Source organism: Pimephales promelas, chromosome 12, assembly GCF_988280905.1.
Source record: "Pimephales promelas chromosome 12, fPimPro1.hap1.1, whole genome shotgun sequence".
Classification (NCBI taxonomy): Eukaryota; Metazoa; Chordata; class Actinopteri; order Cypriniformes; family Leuciscidae; genus Pimephales; species Pimephales promelas.
Genome location: NC_142780.1, coordinates 31238118 through 31263163, shown reverse-complemented (window position 1 = coordinate 31263163; position 25046 = coordinate 31238118). Strand labels below are relative to the sequence as shown.

Genomic DNA, 25046 nt, shown 5'->3' with positions numbered 1-25046 from the left:
ATTAAACATTATTGGGGAGATTTGTAATGAAAATTAATTAGATATAGTGTACTGTGACAGACTACTTAAAATTCCCTGTGTGTGTGTGTGTGTATATATATATATATATATCATGTGTATATTTTATACAGGACTTGACGTTCATTTTTTTGCTCACTAGCCCTGGTCAAGCCCGGTATAAGTGATATACAGTGGACTTTTAAAGTTGTCTACTACTATATATCTCATTGTTTTACATTACAAGCTATCTGAATTTCTTCTATTTTGTACGGTGGCCGAGAGAGCTCATCGCGCTGCAACCTGATGAAGACGATTGCAAATTCAAAAAAACGTGTGCAACTATAAAAACGCATTCAAATACAAAAATACATTCGCAAATTAAGAAAAACATCTTCATCAGTTCCACAACACACCTGTGCTCCAAGTACTCACAACACAACCAAATACAGAAACGCGCTGCAAACGTTCACAACACCACCAAATACAGAAACGCGCTGCAAATAACACGGTCCACAACGGAAATGTTTCCGGGGAACCAAATAAGTGACGGACCCGACTAGAACATAGAGCAAAAAAACCTTTATTGACAAGAAGTCCAAGCATATCTTTTTTTTTATAAATAAACTATACAAATAAACTATACTATTAAAGTAATATTGTATATATAAATAATATTATAATATTATATATATTTTTTAGTTCGTTTATACTCCTTGGAGTCCTTGCTTACTCAAAATTCTACTTTATTTAATTTCTTTTCCCCCGCAAAACACCGAGATTCAAATTATTATGACATACAACTTAAGGCAAGATATTAATCTACGCATCAGTTACACTATACAAATAGTTTAATTTTATGTTTAAATTTTTATAAGAGTTTCCTAAAAATGTTAGGTAATGTATGGCACTGACATACAGATATATAAAACGGATATTTTAACAGATTTTTATAAAGTAAAAATAAAAAATGAATAATTTATTTGCAACCGTTATGTTAATCATTATATTTCTGTCGTCAGGACAAAGTGCTGCGTTGTTACGTTATCTGTTGTTGCTCCCTTCATCAAGTGCCAAACGGCTACATAAATGACACACTAGAGTCATTGAAGAGCTTTGCCGTCTGCCCTTTGAAGGGAGTAGGCAGTCAGGTCCGTCACTTGTGGACCGTGTTAATTGCAGCGCGTTTCTGTATTTGGTGGTGTTGTGAACGTTTGCAGCGCGTTTCTGTATTTGGTTGTGTTGTGAGTACTTGGAGCACAGGTGTGTTGTGGAACTGATGAAGATGTTTTTCTTAATTTGCGGATGTATTTTTGTATTTGAATGCGTTTTTATAGTTGCACACGTTTTTTTGAATTTGCAATCGTCTTCATCAGGTTGCAGCGCGGTGAGCTCTCTCGGCCACCGTAATTTTGCCATAGCAACTGCGGCAAATTGCATATTTGTACTCAGCTTGGGGTTCAAAATAAAAGTGGTGTCCTCGATTATGAGGTCCATATTTTCACTACTATCATACATATCATACTATGAGCCTTAAAAACTGATAAATATTATATAAAGCATAAAACACTTTTTAAAAATAAAAACGCCATAATTGTTTTCTGTGATAGCCTCCAGGGGGCGCGTGCACGACTCCTCAGAGAGGTGAATCTGTAGACTACAAATCTAACTAAACAACATGGGGTATGAAATAAAACCTAAAGCCGATAGAAGTGTAGAATTAAATAGGTAGACTCTAACGCGATCCCGTTTACTCCTCCACAAAAAATAGCTGATTTTGTGGAATCAAGTCATCGGTGTTCAGTCATATATCCCGTCCTTTTTCTCTTCTTGTGAACGAGATTGTTTCATGATCTGAAGAACGCGCATAAATGTATGTCTCTGTCTGAATGAACACTGTTCGAGTTCTTGAAGTGATGGGCGATTTCGAAACACTGCTTCATCAAGCTTTACGAATATTTGGTTTTGGTGAAACCTCCAATACATTTTGACTCTCTCGAAAGTGTGTTACAGGATATACACTTTAAACTGTGACATGTATCGTGTGTGTCAGTCAGAGAAATTCACTAAAATATAATGTCCACTACAGTGGACAAATGTCTATTCCTGGGTCCCAGGAGGATATTGAAGAATGAAACCAAGCCATTTTAATAGTTCCGTGTCACGCTAGTTGCTATTTTGTTTAATTTTCTGTAGAATCAGTAGCGGAACTACAGTAAGATAGAGATCGCATCCGCTCGGACATTTAACAGCGATGCACAGGGGGATTATTTGACCTGCGCCTGTCATTCTAAAATTGCGATTTTGTTGGTAAGAAAATATAATAATCTTTTAACTGATTATTTGCAGAATTATTAAATTGGTCCTAGAAACAAATACGTTTATAAAAAGCTTTACTTATGTATCGAGTATTTTCTCAAGATATGAGCACGCTGTCTGACGACGATGTAGTAGATGTGGAGCTTTAACATGTTGACGTTTTAATTCACTACTTAATATCAACATAATAATCGATGTAATATATCTATAACTTTATATATATATTATTTAATTTGTGTAGATACAATTATAAACTTGTCATACCAGGAATATGCGCCTCATTAAAACATTTCATAAACGTTTATTTAGTCCTGATTTGGAATAAATCTGCTGATTTTTCTACATTAACAGGATCTGAGGAGGAACATCTCTACCATGACGCTCTTTCATTTCGGAAACTGTTTTTCCTTGGCCTATTTTCCATATTTCATTACTTACAAATGTAGTGGATTGTAAGTATTTAAACAGGTTTTCTTTTCGTATTTGGAGTAAAATATATATGTTGATGGAATTGTTTAAAAATCATCGCCTCAATATTGGTGCTACATTGTGTATTATTTAAGATGTGATGTTTGTTTTATGTGCTGAAGTAAGTGTTCAGTGTAATCTTCTTATGTCATGTGCCAAATGTCAAACGAATGTGTTTAATATGAGACTTCCTTGTTCCTTTAACACTTTTGCAAATGTAACATTGTGATTCTTCATCATTTTTTGTCAGATCGGAATATAATGCGTTTTGGAGATGTGTCCAAGCAGGTGCTACATACCTCTTTGTGCAGCTTTGCAAGGTGATTGAGTCTATTGGTCCTCACAAAGATGTTTCGTAAAAGAGAATGTCATCTGTAAATCTGTGATATCGCTTTCAGATGATGTTTCTTGCCACATTTTTCCCCACCTGGGAGGGAGGAGCTGGTGTGTATGATTTTGTTGGGGTAAGCTGTCTCTCAACTGAATTTCCCACTCTTCATTCATTTTGAAGATTTTCATTATACATTTTTCTACAGACAATTATTAGTATAAACAGAGGGCTTTGAATTGAAAAATCCTAAATTATAGAGATAGTTTTATATAAAACTATCTCTATAATTTAGGATTTTTCAATTCAAAGCCCTCTGTTTATACTAATAATTGTCTGTAGAAAAATGTATAATGAAAAAAAAAAAAAATATATATATATATATATATATATATATATATATATATATATATATATATATATATATAATTGTATCATTTACTCACTCTCATGCCATTCTGATGCATATGACTTACTCAAAATGATCAACACAAAAGAAGATTTTTTTTAAAGAAAATAATCTGTCTCTGTCAGTTCATATAATGACAATGAATGGCTGCCGTTTAGTTGACTCTTGAAAAACCACACACAGCGATAGTGACAGTAATTGATATGACCCTAGTGGGTAAATCAACGTTATGAAACGATAGGTGTGTGCAAGAAAATTACTCATATTTTTAACTTTTTGCTTCATGTCTACTGTCATATGAGTGTTCATGAGAGGGATTTTGTGACGTGAAGTACGAGCGAGAAGTTACCAACACTCGTATGAGTAGACCGGAAGCAATGATTTATAGTTAAAAAATAATAGTAGTTTTTTTCTCACACATTCTTTCGCTTCACAAGCATATGATTCATTCACCGGGGTCAAATGGATTACCGTCACAATCGGTGTGTGTGGGTTTTTTTTTTTTTTTAAGTGTCATCCGATTGGCAACCATTCAATGGCAAAGGTGCTTTGCTTTATTCATGATTTTTTTTTGTGTGCAATATGCCAATTTTGCACACAGGTTAAGTTTGCGCCTTTGGATGGAAACAGCTATTGAGGTTGAGTAAATGAGAAAATGTTTATTTTTGGGTGAACTATCCCTGTAAGGCAGAGGTCTCCAACCCTTCTCCTTGGGACCCACTCAAAAACCCTGATCAAAAAAAAAATCCTGAACTACCAAATCAAGCTTTTCGGGACGGCTTGAAAATTACATGTAGGTGTGCTGAAGCAGGTTGGAAATAAACCTTGAAGGACAGTGGCGTCTCCAGGAACAGTGTTGAAGACCTCTGCTTTAAGGCTTATGCTTTCTCAATTTGCGTTGTTTTGTTGTTGTTTCAGCCCTCCTGACAGTACAAATAATCCATGTTTATCATATAGTCATCAGACTTGTTTAACTCCATTCATTTTGTCCTGTTAACCCCAGGAGTTCATGAAGGCCACAGTGGACATGGCCGATCTTCTAGGTCTTCATCTGGTTATGTCTAAGAATGCTGGGAAGGGCGAGTATAAGATCATGGTGGCCGCTATGGGCTGGGCCACAGCGGAGCTCATCATGTCAAGGTATTCAGATCACCCTGACAGAGATCTTGACTGATTTTTCACCTGCACAAACCAATAGAAATGAATGTATATGTTTTAGTTGTAATGTTTAGTTCTAATACATGAGCTTGTAGTCCCAAGAAATGACCACAGTACTGTAAAAAACTGTTTTGTCTGGCTGTTCTGAACAGATGTATACCGTTATGGGTGGGAGCTCGTGGCATTGAGTTTGACTGGAAATACATCCAGATGAGCTTTGATTCAAACATCAGTCTGGTAAGATGTGCTTGCATCACACTTCTTTTTATTTTTCTTTAATATTGTAACATTAAATGTGATTTAATCAGTGATCAGTGTTACTCGCTCATGTTACTTTATCTTATTCGTTTTAATCACATCAGGTACATTATATTGCCATGGCGGCGGTAGTATGGATGTTCACTCGATACGACCTTCCCAAAAGCTTCCGTCTCCCTGTCACCGTCCTGCTGGGATTGTGTGTTTATAAGGGATTTCTAATGGAGTGAGTATCACAGTCATACATTTATTTTTGGCACAGTTTTTAAACTGAGGTATTATAACAGAGCTGTCATAAATCATCATTTCATCAGTACTCCTTAGTTTGTACTGAGTGGCAAGTTTCTAGTAAACAGGGTTTAGATAAATATTTTAAGTCGATAATATTAGTTTTGAACCAAAATGAATGAGTGTGCTTTTTTTACTCTGGCAGATTATAAAAGTGCTAAATAGTTGTTCATACTATCAGGAATTTTAGGCTGATTTAGCTGTTGCTACTGGAACGGTGGGTCCATTAAAACACATTCAGTCATCCCATTTTATTTTGCTTCACATGTAGGAGTAAACATTTCTTAGGTGGTAATTGTTGGTTCCTAAACCCATAAACAACATAGAACTATTAATAGATTACACACATTTGCACATCAAAACCATACATGTGAAATCAGCTTGTAACGAATCAAAATGTATAACACCAAAGAGAAAATGTACATAACCAGAATTCAATATAACATAACACAATTCCTTTAACTAAACTAAACAAACCAGAAGAAAGGAACTTGCATAGTCAACCACACAACAATTTTCTTACATTCATACAAACAAACTGAGACTGAAGCATGATTAGTAAGTGACATCAGATGATCTTATCAGGACTCAATCAACCAATCAGATCACAGCAGGGTTTTCTACATACTGTACATTCGAATTTTACAATGTTTAATTTCTTAATGAATTGTTCCAAACTATACAGATTCACAATATCAGTTATAATATCCATTTTTGGTGATTCTAAAGTGATTCTCAGTAATATTCACTGTTGGACAGCATTTCTCTATAAGTCAATCTATTTTTAAAACTAGGGATTTGCGCAAACGAACGCGTGCAAAATCTGAGGTAAAATGAAATGATTTTTTTTCCCGCTCCAGATATAATCATTTCAAACTAAATTATATATAAATTTTAAAATGTAACATTAACATGACTGTAATTTAAGTATAGCTTTCGTAAATATATTGAGCAAAACATTAATCTGCCAAAATAAATAATCAGCTAGTCTTGCAAATCACTATTTAAAACCTACATTAATCTACAAAGATTAAAGCTGAGTCAATTTGATTTTATGTCTTTGATGTTAATTTATCTGAAAAGGTGCTTATTTATATTAGTTGCACTTGTTTGTTCTTCCTCCAGGTGGCACTGTTGCCTTAATTTTGATTTAATTCGCTTTAGTTATGGCTGTTTGGAATTAAATACCAGCTTACTACTTGCTGAATACTGCACAGTATGGCATGTACTACTATTTTCTAAAAACAGTGTCTTAAACCAAGCACATTACAGAGCAAAACAATAGTATGCTGTATTATTGTAATTAAAGGAGTAGTTCACTTTTAAAATAAACTTTTGCTGATAATTTACTCACCCCCATGTCATCCAAGATGTCCATGTCTTTCTTTCTTCAGTCGAAAAGAAATTAAGGTTTTTGATGAAAACATTCCAGGATTTTCTCCATATAATGGACTTCAGTGGGAACCAAACGGTTCAAGGTCCAAATGAGAGTTTCAGTGGCGCTTCAAAGGTCTTTAAATGACACCAGGCGATGAATAAGGGTCTTATCTAGCGAAAAAATCGCTCATTTAAAAAAATAAATAAAAACGTTTAAGTTTTATAAGCACAAATGCTCGCCCTGCACTGTTCTGTGATGAGCGTTCGTGACTCTCCTGTTCGAACTCGTTCATCAAAATGAACAAATCTTTTTTCGAGTCATGACTCGAAGGGTCCTATAAGACCCTTATTCATCGTCTGGTGTCGTTTAAAGCCCTTTGAAGCTGCACTGAAACTCTCATTTGGAGCTTGAACCGTTTGGTTTAAACGACACTGCTTGCAAACAACGTCTACTTTGACCCGTCCTCAAACTTTGTAGTTGTATCTGAGACTGGAAGAGTTTGGTTCATGTTGTCGAAATGTTGTTTTCTGTGCTGAGAAAGCAAATCCACTTTACATGCACTTCAAAAAAAAAAGTGAAGACTTGGGCTCAAATTGATATCGCACCATTGTTACTGTTTGTATCACTGTGTATCAAGTACTGAGGAAGACTTCAGAGCTGAAATTCAGATAATGGGTGTTTAATTTTTTTAACATGGGCTGTAAACACTAGACCGTTCACAACAGACTGACCAATCAGAGCAGAGTAGGCTCTCCTAAAGGAAGGGTTTAAAGAGTCTGAATCCTTTTTTGAAACTGTTCCAGACACTGTGAGAAAAGAGGTGATTTGCAACATATATTTTGAGTAAATGTAAGTGTTTGTTGTAGAAGACCTCCAAAACAACATGATGAACTTTAAAAATGGCATAATAGGGACACTTCTTGATTCTAAAAAAAATCGCAGTAAATCTTGTTGTGAGGTTTTAGACCACGGCTGTTTATTTCCACATTTGTGTCTCTCCTCCAGGCTGTTCGTACATGTCTTCCTCCTGGGCAGCTGGACGGCTCTCCTCGTGAAGGCCTTGCTCACCGGTGCCATCTCCCTCTGTTCACTCTTCCTGTTCGTCACGCTCGTTCACAGCAACTAATCTCTCGGTGTACTGTACAGTGCCACTACACACGGGGCATTTCAAGTATTTAAAGAGCAACTCCACATTCCTACATTGAACTTTTTGTATCTGCCTCAATGAGACTGTGATGGTATAACTTTTATTAGTGATCATGTTTTTACATAACTCAATTAACTAAATAAACACATGCGTTCAATATGAAGGAATGCTTGGACGATTTTGGGAAAGAAACCTCTCATGGTGAAACTTACCTTCTTAATCATGAACTAATTTATAAATAAAGACCAGATGGGACAAAAATCCTTTGCAGTTTTTGTATGATTGAATTTAGTTATCAGAAAATATGAAGAAAGTATGAAATATTCTCTGAGCATACCAAACCCAGCATTGATAAATAACTAAATATGTTATACATTGGGTTTAACTATGGGTTTTGATGAATCGTAAGAAAAGAAATCCAAATCGTAATGAACAGGGAGTGGCTTTTAAACACAGTTTTTGATGCATCTCTGCTGAAAACTACTGATGATGTTCATAGCCATAGATAGAACTGACTTCTTGACCAGTAGTGCACTTTAGGTTGTTGCATAATAGGATTGTAAATACTAGTCTGCTATATTTATTTACCATAATTACACATTCAGTTATAAAATCTATTTTTATAGTGGATGCACACAATCAAGTGGATTTAAACCTGTTCATTCTCTTCATTTTGTCCTCATGGAAAGTTTCTTATGTAACTTGAACTTGTTTTCCCCTATAGTTGGGCGGAGCCTTCTTATCGACTATCTGACAACCCAGTCTACCTGCAACAATAACAAACATGTACTAACAAACCAGTTCTGTCGATTTAAAATCCAGGAGCAGTGTTGTTATTCTCCATTAACACACCTGAGCACGATTTGTGGAAAGAATTGAATTTTGAATCGGTTTCACTCTTGGGTTACGGGTCACTCTCTCACATGTATTACATTACCAGTACAGTAGAGACTCTTTATCAGACTGCAGACTCAATGCTGCTGATAAACAATCAAACTCTCTCGAGTTTTCTTCTAGCAGGGCAGGTTTTTCAGCTTACTTGCAAACCTTCTTATGATCTTTCTTTCAAACAATGTTTTTATTGAACTGGCTTTTTAAAGTTTTCGTCCTTCAAACCCTTTCCTTCGACGTTTTGTGACATAGGCTACTGTTTTCTTTTAAATGTTTTTCCTTTTGGACTCTTTCATTTTTTTTCTACTTTATTTCTAAAATTTTCTTTCTTACCCTTTTCTAACATTTTGTACTTTCTCCTTCATTAAAAAACGTCTTATTTATTATAAAATCTCGTTTTATAATATTTTTTTAAAACTCGATGTATTTACCTGAAGTAGCCTATCACTCAAATATCTATGCATAGTAATCATAAAGTATATATTACTACAGTATATAACGATTTGATTGCATGCACCATGGTTTGTTTGCTTGCTTGTTCTTTCTTTCCGTATTCAAAACTTTGCAGCTATCTTTTTTCCTTTCAGTTTTGTGCACATAAAATCCTCCTTTGTAGGTGTACTTGGACTCAAGTAACCTTTCCCCCAAACTCTCCTGTGAATGTCAGCAGCAAAATATACAGCTCCCTGTTGAGTTAATGAATGCTCTCACCGTCAAACTCTCTCTCTCTCTCTCTCTCTCTCTCTCTCTCTCTCTCTCTCTCTCTCTCTCACTCACTCTCTCGTTCACTCTCTCTCCTCCCTTCAAGTGAATTTAAATTCACAGAGAGCAAGGTGAACAAAACTTCCTTGTTTTCCAAAGTCCGGTCAGCTGAGGATGGCGGACAGCGATTTGTATCGGCTTTACCATGGTCTCATGCTGCCTACGATTGCTCACACAGATGAAAGTCTCAACTACCTCCAGAATTTTCAAGTTAGAGATGACGATATCTTTGCTGTAACCTATCCAAAATCTGGTAAGTGCAACTTATTTCCTATGCATTCAGCAACACGTCTTAATCTACTTGCACGGTTTGCTAAACAAATCAACGTCTTGAAATTGTGCAACAGTTAAACGATGCAGAAACCACAAAGAACAATCATGAGTTGGATTCCTTGAATGTTTCCTTTGAATGCAATGGATGACACTGTCTGCATTCTGATCCTCCTCAGACTGCAAATCACTCCACTAACTCTATTATTGACATTAAGATTCAAATATTGAATCTCAGGCTAATGCGTTCTCTTGTGCAAATGTTATGGTGAGATATTATGAGAAATTCAGCATTAATGCATGATGAAATGTTGATTATACTACGTTTCCTGAAGCAAATGCAAATGCAAGACGATCAGTGCATCCTCATTAACCCCTGCCTGTTATTTGCAGGTACCACATGGATGCAGGAAATTCTTCCCCCACTCCTGAATGGAGGAGACCTGACCTCAGTGCAAACCATCCCCAACTGGGAGAGGGTTCCATGGCTGGAGGAAAACCAAGCTCCACTGGTCCTCGATAAATTCCCTTCCCCGAGAGCCATCGTCTCTCACATGCCTTATCATTTGATGCCTTCCTCCTTTTTCAACTCCAAGGCCAAGGTATAGAAAACCCTGCAAGCAAGACAGCCACTATATAAATTTTTTACATGTTGCTTTCTGATAATGCTATTCTTTTTGTTTGTTTTTGTGACCATGTGAATTTTGAGATTAAAAAACATTCGCCAAGGATGATCACTACACTGCTCACCACAATATAGTGTTTAAATCATATATCATATATTATTTCTCTGCTATAATGTGCATTGTTGCCACATTTAGTGTAAATTAAAAATGATAATCAGACCTTAAACTGAGCGTATAAACCTAAACAATCCCCATAATTTTGATTTGAAATGAGTAACACAACAGTTAAACCTATTATCAAATCTATTATTATCACAGAGTATGATGTTCTTATCGTTTAGAGCAATTGTGTGCGTTATGACGCAAAATGACCTTGCCTGTAGTTGCATTCTCAGTACATTATGGCATCATAAGGAATCAGTGGCAATATCATTGCATTTTCGTGCAATGTATGTTTTGGGGGATTTCACATCCAGAAACCTGTCCGGCCAGTCAATCAGTTGCATGTGTTTAATCATGATATCTTTTCTTTCCTCTTCAGGTGATCTACGTTGCTCGGAATCCTAAAGATGTTCTAGTCTCATCTTTCCACTTTCATAAAATGGCAACTTTCCTTGAAGACCCTGGAACATTTGAAGAGTTCACAGACAAATTCCTGTCAGGAAAAGGTGAGGGATTCAAATATACAGTCTGTCAAGAGTGTCAAAAAATGTACATTCAAAAGTTTGAGAATGTTTTTGAAAGCAGTCTCAAATGAAGAAGTCTCTCACCAGTTCTGCATTTATTTCATTAAACACAGTAAAACAGTAATATTGTGAAATATTATTACTATTTCTATTTTAATCTATTTAAAAATGTAATGTATGCCTGTGATGCAAATCTGAACTTTCAGCATCATTACTCCAGTCTTCATGTGACACACGTGATCCTTCAGAAATAATCATTCTAATATGCTCATGTGCACAAGAAACATTTCTGATTATTATTTCAATGTTGAAAACAGTTGATTGACTAGTTCTTGAACATTGGTGTGTTTTGATATATTGATGGTGCCTTGTTTTATTTACCTGCTTTAAAATCACTATTGAATCACTAATTTATTTCTGTATTTTACAGTAATCATACATCAGAGAGTATGAATGAATGAAGTTTGTTATAAATATTGAATAATTGATTATATATAAATATCAAATAATTGATTTCCAATTGTTTGCACAGTTCTTTTCGGGAAGTGGACTGACCATGTGAAAAGTTGGCGAAACCCTGAGCTCGGGGACAGAATTCTGTACATCACCTATGAAGAAATGTTTCAGGTAAAGTGAAGGGAAAGTGTTACTCCTTCAGGTATCAGAGAGAATGAGTAACTCGCAGATCTTTGCTTTTGCAATTAAAGGACCTCCGTGAAGTCGTGGAGCGGATTTTAAAGTTTCTCGGTCGGGGGCTCAGCGCAGACGCTCTGGATCGTGTGGTCAATAATGGCACTTTCAAAAATATGAAAACAAACAACATGTCAAACTACTCTCTGGTGCCAGATGTCGTTTTGGACAAGAAGAAGTCAAACTTCCTCAGAAAAGGTACAAGCACATTTGAAAGATGTACAGTTATTAATAATAAACACACATGCTCGGTTGGGTCATCCCATTTATGTTTTTGACTGAAAGCTTTCTGTTTATTTAAAGGTATCGCTGGAGACTGGAAGAATCACTTCAGCCCTGAACTTGATGCCAAATTCACAGCTGTAATTCAGGAGGAAATGAAAGGAAGTAATATCAGATTCCCATGGGATGAGAAATGAGCGAATCTCTTGTAATAGTGTCTTAGTGCACATCAAAATAAACAGTCATAGTTGCAATGTGTGATCGTTTATTGGAGTTGATTTCTATGTTGTTTATTCGAGTTTAAAGTTTCATTCCTCATCAGGCAGCACAGCGTGAAAGCGTCATTGCAGCAATGTCCTCTGGTGTCCTGAAGATCTGTTGGGATTGCTTAAGATGATAAGATGGTAAAGACTGAGACAGTTTAACCAGTGTTGGTTTTTACAACATAACGGCGGCGAGGATGCAACATCCTGACATCTGTTTGCATTGCTTTGTGTCACTGGGTGATGTTGCAAGCATATAATTATATTATTTATTATCATATAATTATTATAACTTCATATAATTATTCACAATTAAAAAGTATATACACTACCATTAAAAAGTTTTTAATTGGAAGATTTTTTTAAAAAAAAGTCTCTTCTGCTAACCAAGGCTGCAGTTATTTGAGCCAAAATACAGCAAAAGCAGTAATGTTTGGGGAAAAACTTACAATTTAAAATAACTGTTTTCTGTTCTGAATCTCTTTTTTAATGTAATTTATTGCTGTGATGCAAAGCTGAATTTTCAGCATCATACTCCAGTGTTCAGTGTCACATGTGTCAGAAATCATTCTAATATGCTGATTTACTGAAGTACTACTTATTATTATTATATTATTATATTATTATTATCAATTTTGAAAACAATTGTGCTGTGTATATATATATATATATATATATATATATATGTGTGTGTGTGTGTGTGTGTGTGTGTGTGTGTGTTCTGGATTATTTGATTAAAAACTTAAAAAGAACAGCAGTTATTTGGAATAGAAATGTTTTCCAACATTATAAATATAAATGCACTGTACGAGGTCAAACCTCGCGGAAACTGGGGGTAACGCGGATATGACGTCATTGACTGGCGACTCCTCGCCCCGTTTGTCTTGGAAATCGCAATTTTCTCACGATTTACAGATAGTTGAAAACATTTGGGATATTGTAAGTAATCAACTAAACAAAATATATAACATTGTCCTAGTGGTTTTTGGATATTTTACTGCAAAAATCCTGCATATACCTTTAATATATTATTTTGTATTTAACAGAAAAAAGAAATGCATACAGGTTAGAAACAACTTGAGGGTGAGTAAATGATGACATAATTTTCATTTTGAAGTGAACTAATCCTTTAAATATTTACCTATATGACAGGAAAAAAAACAAGTTATCTTTTGTGTGTTCCTCTTGGACAGCGGTGAAATTAAACGGAAAGAAAATCGAGGCTATTTTTCAGCGTAATGGCAACCACTCAAGGCCCTGTTTACCACAGTTTTCATTTTATTTCCACCTGACTTATTCCTTTATTGTTCAATCACCACCACCACCAGAGATTGAGCTGCTTTGTGCCAGAATACACATTCAAAGGAATGGCCTCATTTAATTCAGTTCCAGAATATTCAAATGAAGCTTGTGACGTACTGTGATTAGTTGTCAGATTCGCTGCACGTAAACTGTCATCAACATATGTGAATGTACGTGCTGACTAGTGTATGATGTGAAACCGCTAAAGCGTATTTCTTCTCCTCTGAGGGCATTTCACCCCAGGGCCTGTGCCGTAGCCTACGTGACTACACTGGGGTCCGCTGCAGACTCCCTCTTTACCGATAACGCTAATGAACTTCCTGTGATTTCCTGTAATTGGGGCACTTTGGGCGGGACACACGTGTGAGCATAGGCATCGTCCAGGCGTGTCGAGGGCATTTTTTCAGGCATATAGGCAAGCACGATGGCATTGTTGCTTCCTGATTGGACAGCGGAATCATATATCCTCACGTATTGTCTAGCTAGACAGCTGGCGTATTGACGGCCGCTGCGGTGCGCATGTGCATCAGACACAGATAAAAGATCAGCTGACATCATCAGGACAGGATGGACACTGGAACAGACGGATATCAAAGTGTCTCCTCTCAGATTGTCCCTGGAAAGCCGAACATGGCATGGTGGGTGTCCATGGGTGTGGATGACAGACTCTTTCAAGAACAAAGGGTCAGCTTTTATTTGGACTAGTGTCGACACTCCAGGGATTTAGAGAGATGAAGAAAGGCAGGGCAGTCTGACATAAACTGGCAGTGCACATTTAAATGCAAAGGAATTTATTTCCTTTGATTCTGTCATGCTGTTCTCATTCTCATCCTGAAGATTTAGTTGAAACAGTTTCCTTTTGAACATTTAGATCCAGACTTGTTTTATTTATTTATTTTTTTACCCATTATAATTTATTTATTGTGATTTCCCACATGTAAGAATAAGAGTGAAGTCATCAAAACTGTCACAAACGGAAATTATATTAAGAATGGAAATTATATTAATATAAAAAGAGACACAAATCCAAACTCTATTGTAGCTGCTTGTACATTTTCTTCTATGTTGTCCAGTTCATCATTTTTAAAACACACTTGTTATAATTATTATTATTATATTATTTAAAGCTTAATTTTTAAAGAATTTTATGAGTGCGTGCAATTGATATTTGTCTATTTATATTATCTATTCATGTTTGTGAGATAGATGGATGGGTGAGGGTTGGATGATGAGATGGATGGATGATAAGTTAGATTGATGAATGATGAGTTAAATGGATGGCTGATGAGATAGATGGATGGATGGACCCACTGAAAGTCTATAGCTAAATAACAGCTGAAATAAAGTTAGATAACTGGAACATTTGAACAGAGGACATATACGTATAACCTCATGAAATGTGCAGAGTTGTTTGTTGAGAATATTTCCTTAACTTAATAAGCATGACCTTTACCGCGCTGTCACTGAGAGGACTGGCTATTGATCACGAGGAGGCCTGTGATGTGTTTGCCTTTCCCAGAAGTCAATCTGAATTCACTGAACAGTGGCATGGAAACTTCATCGTGCTCCGAGAGCCAGTGGTCGGGTGCATTTCCGTTGTGTTGTGGATTAATTTCGTTGTGTTGTGAACTTATGTTTGCGTTTTAAATTTCTTTGTGTTGCGCACTACTACTGGCCCACCATAAAAATGGCTTACTGTACAGCTGGCAAATACCTGTGACTGTGACCTGGTGAAAGTCCTCTGCTGGTACTGTGGACTCACATTATTTATTTAAAGGAAAAGCATGATGGAAAAAACAAGACCCAATTAAATACCCACAATGCAATGTATTGGTTTCTCCAAAAGACCACCCACGTGTCCTGACAGAAAGATCTCAGAATAGCAAAGAAAAATTAACTTAAATGGCTTTATTAGGAAATACAGCACTATGACACATGCTGACCCAGATAACAACACATAAAAAACAACAACCCTGAAATAACACTCAATCTCGCTGTGCTTTGTTTTAAAATTTACAACTGCAGCATGTCTTTGTTGTTATTATTATTTTACAAATATATATATATATTAAAAAAAAGTTTTTGTAGGTTTATTAAGCCTAAAAAAAGATTGTTTTGGTTCAACTTTAACCCTTTGATGCATGCACAAATAATAAAAAAAATGTCTGATGTTACCAGTAAAAAGTGGCCTACATTATTTTAAATATAGAAAGTCAGTGACAGAGTGCAAGCATATTATTCTAAAATAATTATATCTAATGTCCTGTGAATTGGGTCACCAGCACCAAGTCCAAGTCTATTGATTTACACCCACAAAATAACCTTTTATCATATGCTTTGAGAATCGCAATAATATTGTATTGGGCGTTTAGTATCGTATCTAATCGTGACATGAGGGTATCGTTACACCCCTAATTTCGAGAGAATGCAGTTCTGTTCACTGCAACAGAAGATGATGGAAAATATTCCTAAGGTGCATCACAATTTTCATCAGACAAATTTGAATGATTTTTTGTTTGCAAGAGCTTAAAAACTAAGTTAAGTGTAGTTTAAATGAAATCCGGACGTACTGCATTCGTCATGTTGTCACTGTCATGGGCGTCAGTTGCCACTTCAGTGCCTTTTATAAATCCTCTTCTGTGATCCCATGGGATAGCAATGTTTTTTTTGCCTACAAAGTAAGTACGCAATTTTGGGATACAGCCAATTTATAAAGAGAGCAGTCACATAATTAAGGGTCAAAGGTCTTTCCCATCATGCATCAAAGGGTTTAATCTACCATGCATACCTTGGAGCTTGGAGATACTTCATGATTTACTTCATGCCATGGGCCCTTGCTCTTTTGGATTGACACAACATCACTGGGATCCCACGTTGGCTGCTCATTCATGCGTCTCTCTCATCATCCATCCATCTATCTATCATGATTGAAATCTGCCTCTAAATATTGTTTAAAGATGTTTTCTAATGTGAACAAATTAGATTCCCTTAACTTACCAAAATCGATGTGGGAAAGACACAGTTTGATATTTTCCCTCTACAGGTCTATTATGTTTATGGGAGATTAATTTTAAAAGTGTATTGTACTACAAATGACTAAGTAAAAATTGTAAAAATTGCAAAAATCCATTGTTATATTATTAAAGTAATGTAGTGAGATTACTTTTTTTTTGGATGACCTCATGTTCATCATATAACTGAAAAAGCCCGATATATATATATATATAAATTGCCAATAAAACCAACAAAATCATACTTTTTATAGTAAAAAGATAAAATAACGGGTATCCACTAGGGATGCACCGAAATGAAAATTCTTGGCCGAAACCGAAAACCGAAAAAGAGGAAACCATGGCCGAAAACCGAAAACCGAAACAAATTATGCCAATTATTAGTATCATTGCATTATGGCTATGACTGTGTACAAACTTTACTAAAATCAAGGCATTGCAATTGTATAAATTAATATAACATTTTCAAAGAATAAATCAATTACAAATTATGCAAATATTTATTTAGCACAATGCACAGTATAAAATAAAATTCAAACTAAAATGTTTAACTTGACCCCACTCATGTGTACACTAAATAATAATCTACTGGCCTGCAGAAAGGTTTTAAAATGAAATGTTTTCTCAAAAACAAAGCCAAGCGCAAACTTCTCATCACACCAGCACCCAGTTTGCACATCTAAATTAGTTACATTTTAAAAATTTAGCATACAATAGCATAAAAAGCCTTTTTAAATGAACAATGGTCCATGTTTAATACAAATGTACATTAAACTTAATGAAACATGTTTAGTGAATGTAGAAAATATTCCAGAGAGCATTAATTTAGTTCTATACATACATGTTCCCATATACATTATTTTTTGTAATGTCACAAGTAATAATCTCAGGGTTTACTGGGTTTTACATGATTATTTTTGTATTGGTGGTGGAATACTAAAAAATAAACATTGTCATGTATTTATCTGTCTTATTCTCACCGATTCCTGATGGTTAGGGGACAGTTACTTGACGACCCTATCGTTTCAAGGAATAGTACAACGGAGAGCGCGTCAAGTATAAACGCCTCGACCGTTTGGAGCGGTGCACGCGCTGTCTGTGGAGACGCGCGCTGCCTTGTTTACTTTCGCCTGCCTCCGCAGCGCGAGTCTTATTTATAATTTTTAATTGTTTCATCCACCTATATCTGCTCTAAACAATGCGTGCCGCCATGACGACGACTCCAGTTGCTAGCGGGTCAAGAGCGATGTGCGCGCTGTCTGTGGAGACTCGCGCTGCCTTGTTTATACTTTCGCCTGCCTCCGTAGCGCGAGTCTCCACAGACAGCGCGCGCACCGCTCTTGACCCTCTCGCAACCGGAGTCGTCGTCATGGCGGCGCGCATTGTTTAGAGCAGATATAGGTGGATAAACAAGGTTTCCGTCTCATCGCGGGTTCAGATACACTGAAATACGTCCACACCACAGACATGTTGCTTTAGACAAGCACGTGCAGGTCGCGGTTTCTGTTTGCGTCATCACAACATTTCGGCCGTATTGTTTCGGTGATAAAAGTCTTTCGGCCGAAAACCGAAAATGCACTTTTGGGCCATTTTCGGCCGAAAATTTTCGGCGGCCGAATATTCGGTGCATCCCTAGTATCCACACAGTTGAGTTTTTGTTTTTCGAAGAACTGGCAACCGAGACATAAGCACTTTTGGCATTCCTCATCAGAAAGTATTCCATCTAAGAATTGCATAAAATTTCTGCCAGCACACTATTAATAATAAAGGCGCTGAACTATTATTAGCAACATCACAACCGGTCTGCCACGTCTTATTGTTAGCTCTGTATTTACACTTCTACAGCAATCATTCGGCCTGTTCGTATTTATTCATGTGGTTTTATTTACTGATGCTGAAATGCTGTCGGCTTCCTGCTATTGTCTGAATGATTATCTTCACCTGAGTCTTTACATTAAATCACATGCTCTGTGTGGACACTCCACCTTTGTTTTGACTAGTACACACTAATGCTCATACAGTATTGTAGGAGCTGCAGCGACATTGACGTCAGAGGAACAATAGCTTTATTCTAAAAAATGTACTTTACTATTCTTACAAAAGCTGTGTGGATGACATGCAATCAGCAAAAAGCTGGAACAGTGTTGGGGAAAGTTACTTTAAAAGTGATGCGTAACAATATTGCAGTACTCCCCCCAAAAGTAGCCTAACTTATTCTTATTCTTTCAACATGAGGTCAAGTTCAAGTTACTTTATTTATACCCGAAGGTTGATTTTGTTTGCAGTAGAGTCACACATCACATTTCACACATCATCAGATTACCACACACGGTCAAAAAGAAAGATAAATACATGAACATACGTAAAAATGTTATGTAAGATACAAGTAAAAAGGATTTAAATACATGGGTACAGTTCAGAAAAGCTGTCTGTCAATAAAAAGCAAAACAAAGTAACTCAGATATTTTATTTGTAAAAAGGTAAATTGCATTAAAGGAGTAGTTCACTTTAAAAAAAAAAAAAAAAAACTTTTGCTGATAATTTACTCACCCCCATGTCATCCAAGATGTCCATGTTTTTCTTTCTTCAGTCGAAAAGAAATTAAGGTTTTTGATGAAAACATTCTAGGATTTTTCTCCATATAATGGACTTCAATGGGAACCAAACGGTTCAAGGTCCAAAAGACGCTTTCAGTGCAAATCGCAAACTGTTCAAAGGGGTTTAAACGATTCCAGACGATGAATAAGGGTCTTATCAAGCGAAACGATCGCTCATTTAAATAACAAATTTCTAGTTTTATAAGTTCAAATGGTCGCATTGCTCTGTTCTGTGTGACTCGAACTCGTTCATCAAAATGAACGAATCTTTTTCCGAGTCGTTCCAATTCGTTCATTTCGTTCGTTGAATGAACCAAATGACTCGAAAAAAGATTTGTTCATTTTGATGAACGAGTTCGAACAGGAGAGTCACGAACGCGCATCACAGAACAGAGCAAGGCGACCATTTGAGCTTATAAAACTTAAACTTAGTTATTTATTTATTAAATGAGCGATCGTTTCGCTTGATAAGACCCTTATTCATCGGCTGGAATCATTTAAAGCCCTTTGAACGGTTTGCGCTGAAAGTGTCTTTTGGACCTTGAACCGTTTGGTTCCCTTTGAAGTCCATTATATAATCAATACCATCCCTTTATGACACCTATACCTACCTTTGAGGAATCAGCATGTCTGCAAGTGTAATACGAGTTCAGATCTGTCCAGATATCGCAGGAGTTTGCCTGACATCTGTCCGCTCTTCCTGAAGCATCCATTCACGCCCAGCAAAGCTGTCTCAGACAATAACCTGAGCGCCTTGCGTGCGTGTGTGCATGTGCGTCTCTTATTAGCGTGTTTTTTATTATATGTCAGCACTGCGCTTCTGGCTCCAGACTAACACCCCATTGTCTGTGCAACTATTGTTTGTTTGCTAGGCCGAGAGAAGGACAAAGACGGGAACAGATGCTGGTCTGGGAGCTGGCGTCGTGTGGCATCCCTAAACTGGTGGGTGTGGGCTCATTGTTTTGAGGGTCTTAAAAGGGAAGTTCCTTTACTCTGGAGATTTGGCAAACGCTAAGGACGAACCTCAAGTTGTCTTTTCCACTATTAACTCTGTTTTAAATGCTTCTGTGCTTTCATTTTAGAGGCCTCTGCTCTCTGTGACAACTTTGGGAAGTTTTTTATTGATAAGATCACAACTTTAAGATCTCAGTTGTCCAACTCTGTATATACTATGCATGATGTTCCATTGTGTTGACTCATGTAATAAAACTGTTGGTCCCCTAAAACCTACTATCTGTCCTCAGGATATTATTCCTGGATAGCTGTCACAATTGGACACAATTGGCTGGCCTGTTATCTACTGGTTCCTTCCCTGACATTCTTAAAGGGGTGAGTAATTACTGACAGAATTTTCATTTTTGGGTGAACTAACCCTTTAAAGTTGCTGTGGTGACGCCATTTCTTAAAAAAAGATCATTTGAATCCTTCCTCTCTTTCTAAATCCGTCCTATTTCTAATCTAGAGTTGCACTGACTCAATTACAATCATACTTGGCTGTAAATTCTCTCCATGGAACATTTCAATCTGGTTTTACAGCTTTACACAGTACTGAATCTGCCATTTTAAGAGTTTCAAGTGATATTTTCACAGAAAGTGATTCTAATTTTATTAGATCTGAGTGCTGTTTTTGACTTAGTCGACCATGAGGTCCTGTTGAGACGTCTGGATATATCTGTGGACTTTCGTGGCGTAGTCTTACAGTGGTTCTGTTCTTATCTGACCAACGGATGTTTTAGAGTTCGTGTTGGTCATCAGTCCTCCTCTAGTGTACCTCTAAACTGTGGAGTCCCACAGGGATCAATCCTTGAGAGAATTTTTTTTCTGTTATGTACAGCACTGGTTGTTTTTAAATGTGCTTTATAAATATATATTGTATTATATTGTGTACTGCAGATCTTCCGAGCTTCAATTGGATCCTGTTCTGATCGAAGAGACGTTATAAAGACCTAAAATGCACAAGAAAAGGGTTGAAAAAAAAGACAACCAACAACTCCTTTTCATTTCCCAGTGCCCAGCTTTGAAAGCACATGCTCCCTCATAATGAAAGAAAATGATTGGGGCCGATTATCACGCTGATATGAGTTCCTAAATGGGTGGACTACATTCCCAGAGGCCCAGAGGACCTTTGCATGAGACCATGCATTGCCTCTGATTGACTTGCTATCAAGCAGAGAGGTGCTGGGAAGCCGTGCTTGCCAGTTGCTCTCATTGCTGATAAGGTCAGAAGTGTGGAGGTCTCTCGGAGAGAACAGGAGTGGCACAGATCTCGCAGTTGGTGGCAAATCAGATCACATTGAGGCTGAGAGATTGCATTTGTTGCTGCTGAGAGTATTTGGAATGGGTTTTAAAGGAATAGTTCAGCCAAAAATGTTTCAAAGTTTCAAAAAGAGCAAAAAAAAGCTCCATAAAAGTAGTTAATATGACTTGACATGTGCACTATATTCAAATCAATTCAGTTCATTTGTATTGCGCTTTTCACAATACATATAGTTTCAAAGCAGCTTTACAGAAAATGCTTGTTTCAATGTTACAATTAAGGCAGTATTCTGTTACTATTCAGAGATGAATGTGTCAAAGTTGTACATATTTTGTATCAAATATTCCAAAATCATAAGGATAAAAGTACAATAAAAGGAAAATTTCTGATAGTTTTGTATGTCGATCCACCATATTCCAAATCATAAGGGTAATGTGTTACAATATAAGGATAATATTTGATCTTTTTGTATGTCAAACCACTATATTCCAAGTCCTAAAGATAATATATAAGGATAATATTTTGTAAGTTGTTTTACTGTATTTCCGGTCATAAGCATGACATTACACTACAAGCTTATTTGATTGTTTTGTATGTCGATCTCAGAGGCGGATATGAATATTCCAAGTCGTAATGAGTCATAATGAGAATATTACAATATAAGGATAATATTTGAAAATTTTGAGTGTCGATACATTAGGTTCCAAATCGTAAGGATAATATTACAATATAACGATATTAGATAGTTTGGATATTGATCCACTATATTTCAAATCATAAATTACAATTTAAGGATAATATTTGATAGCGTTGTATGTCGTTCCACTATATTCCACTATATTCTGAAACGGAATTATTTCATTTTTGTATTATTTGTTATTATTTTATTAATACTTTGAATTCCTTTTTTTATTTAATGTTCTGTTTTAATTCTAAAGTTTTAATAATTTTGTTCTGCATTTTTGTCATTTTTATTAGCTCTTAAAATATGTCTAACTTTTTTTTTTTTTTTTTTTAGTTATATTAGTAGCCTTGGCCTACATCAAGTTAAAAGTAGCCTAAAAACTTTTTAGTTTTAGGAGCCGTTTTACACGATTTTCAACTAAAAAAAACTGAAAACTTCTTTTGAAATTTGGTCGTTCATCTACATGAAAACAGCGTTTTGGGGGCCTGAAAAAGCAAACTTTTTCAAAAAAGTAGAAAAAGCAAAAAAAAAAAAGTGCAAGTTTTTGATAAAATGTGTAAGACTGCATTTGTGTAATTTCTTCCCGTTATGTTATGTGCACATCATGGATACACCTAGACAAAACAAGAACTAGACTAAAACAACTACAAAAACTTTTGTGTATATGTGAAAAGATGACATCATGCTCATGCATGTTATGTGTTCATTCTATGAGCGCATAAAGTGTTTCTTTACAAAGTGAACAAAGTTTGCAGATGAACGGGGATTGTTTTGACAAAGTTGCTTAATGACATTTTTTTCCCATGAACTTTTAGTTAATAATAACCATCTTGTGAAAAGCAGACTGAAATTATGTTATTCACTTATATTCTTCCACACAAAATCTCCATTGTGAAGCAATCTGTATTTTAACTACTTTATTTTGGATCCCAAAACGGCCCAGCAGGATGTTCACACTCAGGGGGATGAGGCTTTTTATTTGGAACGATAAGGATTCAATTTTCTCTACCTTTGACTTTGAAGATAAGGTCTTGCATCATGGCTTCTGCAGGCTTGAGTGCAGTGATTGATGTTGTTTTTATTTTATTCCCAGTTAAATAAACCATTACCACCAGATAAACCCCTTTAGATGGGACTCACACTGCCAAAAAGCTGACGTGCCCCACAGAGGAGCATTATAAAACTCCCTGTGTTTATTGAAGATATACACAGAGAAGTAGACATGTTCCTGTTCACATCAATGGAGATTTCATGTCAACCTTTAGAGAGCGTTCTGATAATATGAAAATTGCTCTGGCCTTGAAAGCCCATCAAACCACAAGAACAGCAGAGCTTATAGGTAATAAACTTGTCACTCTCTTATCAGTCAGTTTATCCTTGTACACCATCACTTTCCCTCTACCTGTTCAAGGAGGGTTACTATTATCAATCTGGATGATTCCACGACCTTTGTAATGCTAATATACACAAACTAATAAAGCCTCTTTAATTTTGTCAGCATTTCACAGAATAATTTTTATTTTTTATTTTTTTATTCAGACAAAATAGTTTTATGTTTTGTATTAATTAATTTGTTCAATTAATTAGTCAAGTCAGTCAAATCAGCAAAAGATTCTGTTGTGATATATATATGAGGGCGCATCCCATGGGGCAGAAACAACAGCTATTGTTTTCTGCACGCAAACATGCTCAGCAATTTATCAGAGCAGGTGAATCTAACTACTGACATGAATTGTTCTGGTAGACAAAAATAACCTTTTGTTTGTTTATAAAACATCTCTTCTGCTGATTACACTACTACGTGACTGTAATCATCGCATCCTTTAGGATGACGTGTCTGTGTTTGGATGAAGACTTTCATCAGTGTAACGCATTGTGAATCTCATTGTTGATTTGTTTTAACACTACTTGTTTGGTCCTTACGCAATCTTATAATTCCATTGGTGATATTTCATTCTGTCATATCATGACATCCAGTAGACTAGATTTTTATATTTTATTATACACTTAATCAGAACATGACAGAATAAAAAAAAAAAATGGAATACACAAAAATACTGCTTTACTTTACTCTTATTTCTTCTATCTATCTTTTCCTTTTAACTATCTATCTTTTTTCTTTCCATCAATCTTTTTTCTTTCTAAATATCTTTTTTCTTTCTAACTAATTTTTTTTCTTTCTAACTAATATTTCTTTCTTCCTTTCTAAACTATGCTTTCTTTCTTAAAAAAAAAAAATACAAGTCCATACAAGCCAACTTAAAGTTTGTCTCGACAAACTTTTTCTATAGTTTATTTTATACTCGGAATCTTTTGAATATTACACAATTCACATGGTTTAATGCTTGCTACTCATTGGATTTGATTAAACAATCTTCAAAGTTATAGCCCTTTGCTTTACTCAGCATTTGCTTTGCACTCATATACTATGGTTTGCTTAATAATTTTACAGATATTTCCTCAAGAAGTTGAAAGTAGAACTGCAGCTATTGGATGTAAGTGACAAAGCAATAAACACAAACAGGAATCAAACGCATATTCTTTAGGTCAGATACTTGATGTTTAATCTCACTCAGCACTAGGCAGACCAATAGACAGCCATCTGCTGAGGTTCAGTAGTTAAAAAGTGAATGAACTCAAGATTTTGTATATAAATGAAACACATGTCATGTTTAATAAGAATAAACAACAGGACAACGCTTTAAATATGATGAAGGAACTGAAATTACACCCAATTTTGGAAAGTTGACCAACACGGAATTCAAACCCACAATCTTCGGGTCAGGTGCCTGTCAGTCATCACTTTGCATAACTTGGCCAACACTTATTTACAAAGCTGCCGAAATGCAATAGTTTCAATGAATTCAATAGAATTTTGAAGAAAATGCAGGGCATATTGTATTTAAAAAGTTTGATTAAATCATCCAAAATTGGTCAGATTACTACTCATTACCATTACGTGTGCAAATTTTCCTACTTATAGGGCTGCCACTGACAACCATTCTGGGTGAAGAAGGGCCTGTGTCACACTGAG

General features: G+C 36.0%; 2 protein-coding genes and 1 long non-coding RNA gene across 4 annotated transcripts; all 3 read left to right on the top strand.

Annotated features, from left to right (window-relative positions):
• Positions 1-1235: 1235 nt before the first annotated feature.
• tmem147 (transmembrane protein 147) lies at positions 1236-8011 on the top strand. 2 transcript variants are annotated; one of them, XM_089117988.1, is made up of 8 exons: positions 1236-1260; positions 2668-2768; positions 3035-3104; positions 3183-3248; positions 4525-4661; positions 4832-4916; positions 5042-5163; positions 7609-8011. In XM_089117988.1, the coding sequence occupies exons 2-8, from the start codon at positions 2692-2694 to the stop codon at positions 7727-7729; spliced, it is 678 nt and encodes a 225-aa protein (XP_088974114.1). In that variant the 5' UTR covers positions 1236-1260; positions 2668-2691; the 3' UTR covers positions 7730-8011. The 2 variants fall into 2 exon arrangements, with proteins under 2 accessions (XP_088974114.1, XP_039506783.1); XM_039650849.2 differs by lacking the exon at positions 1236-1260 and adding an exon at positions 2175-2307.
• A 1396-nt stretch (positions 8012-9407) lies between these two features.
• sult2st3 (sulfotransferase family 2, cytosolic sulfotransferase 3) lies at positions 9408-12155 on the top strand. The gene is made up of 6 exons (XM_039650848.2): positions 9408-9656; positions 10067-10275; positions 10841-10967; positions 11518-11612; positions 11693-11873; positions 11979-12155. Exons 1-6 carry the CDS (start codon positions 9518-9520, stop codon positions 12092-12094), a joined length of 867 nt encoding a protein of 288 aa, XP_039506782.2. The 5' UTR covers positions 9408-9517; the 3' UTR covers positions 12095-12155.
• A 7433-nt stretch (positions 12156-19588) lies between these two features.
• LOC148977047 (uncharacterized) lies at positions 19589-20337 on the top strand. Its single transcript, XR_016145873.1, has 3 exons — positions 19589-19842; positions 19943-20012; positions 20315-20337. It is a non-coding gene; the product is annotated as an uncharacterized LOC148977047 (long non-coding RNA).
• The last annotated feature ends 4709 nt before the right edge of the window (positions 20338-25046 follow it).

What these genes read in the sequence shown, in the direction of transcription:
- sult2st3 (XM_039650848.2), top strand. Translation starts at nt 9,518, where the DNA reads ATGGCGGACAGCGATTTGTATCGGCTTTACCATGGTCTCATGCTGCCT. An exon ending in CAAATTCCTGTCAGGAAAAG is followed by an intron (nt 10,968 to 11,517) that starts GTGAGGGATTCA and finishes TTGTTTGCACAG; the next exon opens with TTCTTTTCGGGAAGTGGACT. An exon ending in CCTATGAAGAAATGTTTCAG is followed by an intron (nt 11,613 to 11,692) that starts GTAAAGTGAAGG and finishes TTGCAATTAAAG; the next exon opens with GACCTCCGTGAAGTCGTGGA.
- tmem147 (XM_089117988.1), top strand. Translation starts at nt 2,692, where the DNA reads ATGACGCTCTTTCATTTCGGAAACTGTTTTTCCTTGGCCTATTTTCCA. An exon ending in TTGATTCAAACATCAGTCTG is followed by an intron (nt 4,917 to 5,041) that starts GTAAGATGTGCT and finishes TAATCACATCAG; the next exon opens with GTACATTATATTGCCATGGC. An exon ending in TATAAGGGATTTCTAATGGA is followed by an intron (nt 5,164 to 7,608) that starts GTGAGTATCACA and finishes TCTCTCCTCCAG; the next exon opens with GCTGTTCGTACATGTCTTCC.